Raw genomic sequence first — 6,482 nt, forward strand, 5'->3', positions numbered from 1 at the left:
CAGCCAAAGCATACCCCTGGCTGTGGTTGAACTTCCGAGAGGCCTCTGAGAGCGCAATCCTATGCAAGTTTAGGTCCTATGCATCCTAACCATGGCTGGCCGTGGTATGCTGGGAGCTGCAGGGCTTTTTTTCTGTCTAAACATGCATAGGATCGCGCCTGTAGCAATTTACAAGAGCGGTTTTTGCCTCTCGCACGCTACAGGACTACATCTCCCAGAATGCACTCCGAGTGCTCCTACCAGCCGGCGCATCCCAGTCCACTCTCTCCACACCCACCCCCAGCCCCGAGGGAGGCAAGAGGACAGAAAAGCGTGGAGGAGGAGGGCTACAAGTGCTTCTTTCGGAGACTTTGATGGACCAGCTTGGGACGGCTGACGATGCGCTCCTGGCCGGTGGATGCGAACAGATGGGGCAGGTACGTGAAGAAGTGAGCAAGGGACGATCCGAGCCAGTCTCTAGTCTAAAGATACATGGTGATGGCTGTCTGTACTTTGCAGATAAACCCCGGGAACGGAAAAGAACGGAAAGAGCTCTCGCCTGTATGCGAATCTATTCTTTGACATTCTCTTTTGCAGCTGAGTCCATTAGTACCAACGTCCAAAATTCAACATTCTCCAGGGATAATAGACTATATAATGTATTGTGTAGTCTATTATCGCTGGAGAATGTTGAATTTTGGACGTCGCTACTAGATACACTATATTTTCTCTCTCTCTATACACACACACACACACACACACACATATATATATATATATATATACACACACATATACATATATACATTTCAAAAACTCTCCACTGGATTCTCTCTCTCTCTCTCTCTCTCTCTCAAGTACAGGAAATATGTTTTTTTCTGCCCCAAGTTTTTGTGTTTCTCACGTGCCATTCTTCGCACCAGGAGAACATGCGTCCGTTCCTCTGAATCACCCGTCTTTGAGGCGTAATTTCATTGCAAGCGAGGTTTTAATCAGCGCTCGAGATCCGCTTTCGGAAAGTGCTGCTTTCCCTCCCCCTGGGATTATCAGATTTCCACTGGAGAACAGAGATTCTGGATTACTGGGCTACAAGGGATTTGCTTGCTTCTTCCTAAATAGACTTTGAATTTGGGCTCCTCGGGTTTTAGCTCTTCCTTGAGTTTGCCCTTTCAGATGCATCCATGGGCTTTGCACTTGAAGTCCATGGGTTTTGCACTTAAGCTCTAGAGGCAGAATGGATGTGAACGTGTATGCCTTCTTTTTCTTTCCAGTGGCTTATTTCCGTAATTGCATAGTGGTGTCAAAGGTTGATTAGAGTTCCTAATAGATTTTAGATCAGCAAGCAGATTTCGGCGTTAAGTGCTTGATTTGTTGTCTCCCAGCCACCATCACCACACATGCACACACACACACACACACATGCACATTGGACAAAATCAGAATAATGACTGTTATGTTTCTGCTACACTTCTCTTTGTCTAATAATGTCTCATGATGATGAAGCTATTTCTCCCCCCCCCCAGCCCCCTTTGCATTTGCAGATTGAAAAGGAAGGCATGTCCAAGGGAATTTGTTTAATTGAGTAGTGGCTGAAACAGAAGCCCAGCAAAACAGTGGCTGAGTATAGAAGGTTGCTTCAGTCTCTCCAGAGTTTTGTGCACTATGCTACAATGAGGTTGTAACTGGCAGTGTTTGTGAAGCTTGGGCTCATAAATGGTAAGCCAGGGCTCCTTTCAGGGGTGCTCCCATGGCATGTATGGAGCTTCTGTACCTCGCCAAGGAGGGCAGCCAGCCAGATCAGTGCCACAACGTGGACTGGAGTTTGCATGCCACCCCGTGTCTGGGGCAGACTGCTGAAAGCGAGGCAAGGACTAGAGCGGTAGCTATGGCCGCTGAGTGCTCTGAGCAGCACTGCAAAGCTCCCCAAAGGGCAGCCAAAGAAGATCCCACTCAGGCCCCTCATTCTTTCATCGCCACATCATTGCTGTCCCCAGAACAAATGACAGCAGGAGAGGTGGCCTGCCCCCCTGGCCTTCCTCCAGAAGAAAAGGAAGCCACCCACAAGAAAGCCTGTTGCTGTGAATCAGAGACGTCCTTCACTCGTGTGGATGAAAACGTCAACAATCTCGACCCCACCGGAAGCCTTGTGCACAAGAGCTGTTGCCAAGAGCTGGATCTCCTTCCCCACCCTGACCCTGGTGGAGAGAGGTCCCTCGAATGGCCCTACGATCTGCCCTCGTCGGTTTCCGAGGAAGATGACAATGCTGGCTCAGAAGCTGCCGGAAAGTCTGTCGATTACGGCTTCATCAGCGCTATCTTCTTCCTGGTCAGTGGGATTCTGCTCGTGATTGTTTCCTATGTGGTTCCCAGGGATGTGAACGTGGACCCCGGCACAGTGGGGGCAAGGGAGATGGAGCGGCTGGAGAATGAGAGCGCCAAAGTCGGGGCACACCTGGATCGGTGTGTCATTGCTGGGCTCTGCCTTTTGACCCTGGGGGGCGTGGTGCTGTCCAGTTTGCTCATGATGTCTATGTGGAAAGGGGAGCTCTACAGGAGGAACAGGTTTGCTGCCTCCCAGGAATCTGCCAAGCTGTACGGCTCCTTCAATTTCCAAATGAAATCCTCTCCGAATGATAATATGGAGTTATCATTAGTTGAGGAGGATGCTCTTGCCATAGACGGTTAGGTTGCCCTTAATGCTCTGAGGCTGCGAAGAATGGAAGGATTTTTTTCCCCCGTTAAATGGAACAAATGAAACTTAAGTCTGCTAGCATCGCCCAACAGGAGCGTCTTTTCCTAGCACGTTAAAATGGAAGTTTTGCATTATATATCCATGTATTTGTGGGCAAAAAGATGAAAGAGATAATATTTAAAATAATCCATGCTGTCTTGTTTGAATTAAGGCTGGCTGAGCATGGTTCTCTTGGTGTTTGTGGGAAAATGTCTGTGGCTGAAACCCTAAGCACATGAACATGGAAGTAAAAGTTCCCTTGAAATTGGTGTTATTTAGGGCTAGTTCATGCATGTGGGGGGTTCAGGTTTGAGGGGACCCTTCTGTATCACTGGGGTGCCCTTGGAGGGCTCATGGCAGTGGCAGCAGCACCACTGCAGGAGTGCTCCTATCACCAGGCAGTGAAGCCTAGTGGCTCCGATGTCACTGGGGCGGTTATTCCACTCAGTTTCAGTCAGAACCAGTCAGAACTCTAAAGGAGTTATCCAAGGTGCTTCCTTTAGAGTTCTGACTGGTTCTGACTGAAACCCGGAGCAGAATCACCACCTCACTGACATTGGAGCTGTTAGCCTCCACTGCCGTCAGGCAGCCCCCAATGGGGGTCTGGGAGCCACCATTTTAATTTTCCACAGTGCCCATTCCATAGTGTTGCCCCAGGGCATTGTGGGAAATTAAAATAGCAGCCTGGGGCAGGAAAAAGAGATAGTTTGAGGGAGCCCTAGGCAAGGTGTCAGTGGTGGCCCCCTGGGGTGCTAGACCATCTGGGTAAGGATTCTGGATGCTGACATTGGTCCCGCATGTGCATTATTTGATGACTGCAGAATTGAGCATTGACTTGCAAGTGAGAAGGGACCATCCCAGGCTGAGATCGCATCACTTCAGTACAATGCTTTTCACTAGAGTCAGTTCACTCATTCAGCTGAAAATCATTCCATGTATGGTAATCAAGGGCAGATATTTCGAGTGATATACTGGAATGTGTGAACCAAAACCTCAATGAGCTGGCACTCAAACCTGTGGACTGACTCCCCTGAAAACGTTTATCTTTGAGGTGAAATTAAAGTTCTGTCCATGATGTTGAATGTGTGACATCTCATATGCACACCATCTCATGATGTTGCAGTCATCAAGGGTGTGAATCACACCCAAATAAGTCCGTGTGTACCGACTTCATTGAAAAACGATGTGAGATGCTAATAAAGGCTTCTGTCTGTGCTGTTGTATGCACAATGGCCCATCCACACGTACAAGTTATGTCCAACTAAACATGCTTAGCATCACAGCCTGGGTCTTGAGAGAGTTGCTAGGAACTGACTCTCACAAATGACATTTTGGCACTGAGCATTGTGCTAACATTCTTGTAGTGTGCTGAAATATTTCCTGAGGCTTTTTTTTTTGTCTAGCTAAGTCCACATTTCTCTATCTTGCCCACTCCTCATATAAACATGAATATCCTGTCACTCTAAAAACCCTGAAATGTAATAGTCTACAGACTATGTGGCAATATGCTAAGGGATGCCAATAATCAAGTGCCAGGACAGCCATCCAGTAGCTGCAATTAAGGATGGGAATGTTCATTTTGAATTTGGGTATTTTCTGCTCTGTTTATTGGGGATGTAGTTTTTTTCTTTATCAGTTTATCGCTGCTGATTTTAGAACCCTTTTAAGGCCTACACATAATTTATTAATTGATTAGACTTATAAACCAACCACCATCTCCTCAAAGGCTCGGGTAGGTCAGCAACCTTATAAAAAAAAAAATTGTAAACTGACAACTGGAGAAATTATCCTCTGTTACTTATACCCACTTGCCTGAACTGAAGAGTTATTATTTATTATTTAAAGCATCTTTACTGTGCTCTTTGATTGAAAAAGACTTCCAGAGCAGCTTACAAAGATCAATAATAAGACAACCCTGCCCTCAGGCTTACAAACGAAAAGACATGACACAAAAGGAAAAGGGATTGGGAGGGTAGAAGAAAAAAACAAAACCCACGTACTTGTTCTTAGTTACACGTTCTTATAGGTGTTATTTTTGGCAGGCAGGAGGAAAACAAGCTCCCTTCAGCTGCCCATGCATGGATGGATGGATGGATGGATGGGGGCAAATTGGTCTTCCCTTGCCACGATGTTTTTCCTTGGAGGTAGGGGGCAAACTTCTAGTGGCCCTTGGTCCCCTAGCCTATGGATACCCTATTCTTATACAGAAGTTACACTGGTCTCCTATCCAGACTGCTGATCAGATCTCCACTTGCTTAGCTTCAGAGAGTACCTCACTATCTGTTTCTCTGCAACCCATTCACAGGACCCTGTCAACAGAGCCCCTAAAGGTGCTGAACTCTGGCTATGGGCAATTCTCAAGAGGGAGAGAGTTCCAATTTGCCTGACCAGAGAAGACAACCATTTGTAAAGTGAAGGGTTGAACTGGTTTCTTGAAAACTGAAACATCACACAAGGAAGGAACGCATGAAGCATCACTGAAAAAGCACACTGACTGGGTTCGCACAATATGCTAACCCACACTCACTGGTTGCGTGTGGGTTGTTGTTGAACTGTGGCTTGTTTGTTGAACCATGGGTTAGTGTGTTGTCTGAACCCAGGACATTTTCTGCAGGGTGGCTTGTTAACCATGCACTGTGGCTTATTTTACCTTGAGAACCGATGATTCATTGTTGGGGTGTTCAGGATGGTTCACAAGCCACACCACACGGTTAACAAGACACCCTGTGGAAAATGTCCTGGGTTCAGACACCACACTAACCCATGGCTCAACAACAACCCCCACTCAACCACTGGGTATGGGTTGACATGTTGTATGAACATGTATGCAATGTAAGTGTCCACCCAAAAAATGCCAACCATGCAAATCTCTCCATTTCAGTGGGGTTTCTCCAGGAACACTTCCTGTTGATTGTGCCCAGGACTCATGGCAGGCTAGGCTCTGTAATGCTTCCTCCATGATACTTTACCCATATTTGCTTAATCCTAAACTCAGTGGTAAGAGAACTTACCAACGTGCATTTTCTGACTGGAAGTGGAACTGTCAGGGTATGTGTGTGCATGTACGAAGTGCCTCTTTGCCCACCCTTGCTTCATGTGCTGCACTGTTCCTACTTCCCAGCATCCATGCTGGCAAATCAACAGCCAGGGTGATCCTATGGTTAGATTTCAAGCATAGACAACATGGTGCCCTCCAGTTGTTCTGGTCTACAACACCCATCAGCCCTAGCCAGTATGGCCAATGGTCAAGGAATATGGGAGCTGCAATCCAAAACATATTGAGGACAGTGGGTTGCTTGCCCCTGGGTCAGAGTGTCAGACTGGTTCAGGAGGACCTGAGTTCAAATCTCTGGCCAGCCACTAAGCTTACTGAGTCAGTCACTGTCTCTAATTGACTGACTCAGTCACTAACTTACCTGACAGGGTTGTTGTAAGGATAAGTGCAGAGGGAATCATGTACTCTGTGCTCTTTGGAGGAAGAGCAGGATATGAATCAGATAGAAAACAGATTGCTTGCTCATATAGTAGAACTGTTGTCTCCACTAACAGACTAGGCTTGAGAGTTCTGGCAGCTGAAATGGAGCAGATTTTAGTATCTGGATCCTCCAGCCGCAGTCTGTACATATAAAAAGCACGAGAGCCTTCAAAACGTTTTGTTTCTAAGCTGTGGCAGCTCCACAGGTTTTCCCACCACTGCTATTCAGCTCCTTTTAAAAATTATTTTAAGGGCCACTGAATATGAGATATGCCAACACAAAAACCAGGCCTCTCA

The 6,482-nt window shown here is 46.8% G+C and overlaps 1 protein-coding gene across 1 annotated transcript; it reads left to right on the top strand.

Moving 5' to 3' along the window:
- The first annotated feature begins 296 nt into the window (after nucleotides 1-296).
- Nucleotides 297-3,950, top strand: TMEM74 (transmembrane protein 74). Its single transcript, XM_084847993.1, has 2 exons — nucleotides 297-416; nucleotides 1,503-3,950. The coding sequence occupies exon 2, from the start codon at nucleotides 1,727-1,729 to the stop codon at nucleotides 2,663-2,665; it is 939 nt and encodes a 312-aa protein (XP_084704119.1). The 5' UTR covers nucleotides 297-416; nucleotides 1,503-1,726; the 3' UTR covers nucleotides 2,666-3,950.
- The last annotated feature ends 2,532 nt before the right edge of the window (nucleotides 3,951-6,482 follow it).

Source organism: Heloderma suspectum, chromosome 4, assembly GCF_057233095.1.
Source record: "Heloderma suspectum isolate Gila_16-S chromosome 4, 16-S_ref, whole genome shotgun sequence".
Taxonomy (NCBI): Eukaryota; Metazoa; Chordata; class Lepidosauria; order Squamata; family Helodermatidae; genus Heloderma; species Heloderma suspectum.

Coding starts and splice junctions, on each gene's coding strand:
- TMEM74 (XM_084847993.1), top strand. CDS start 1,727: ATGGCATGTATGGAGCTTCTGTACCTCGCCAAGGAGGGCAGCCAGCCA.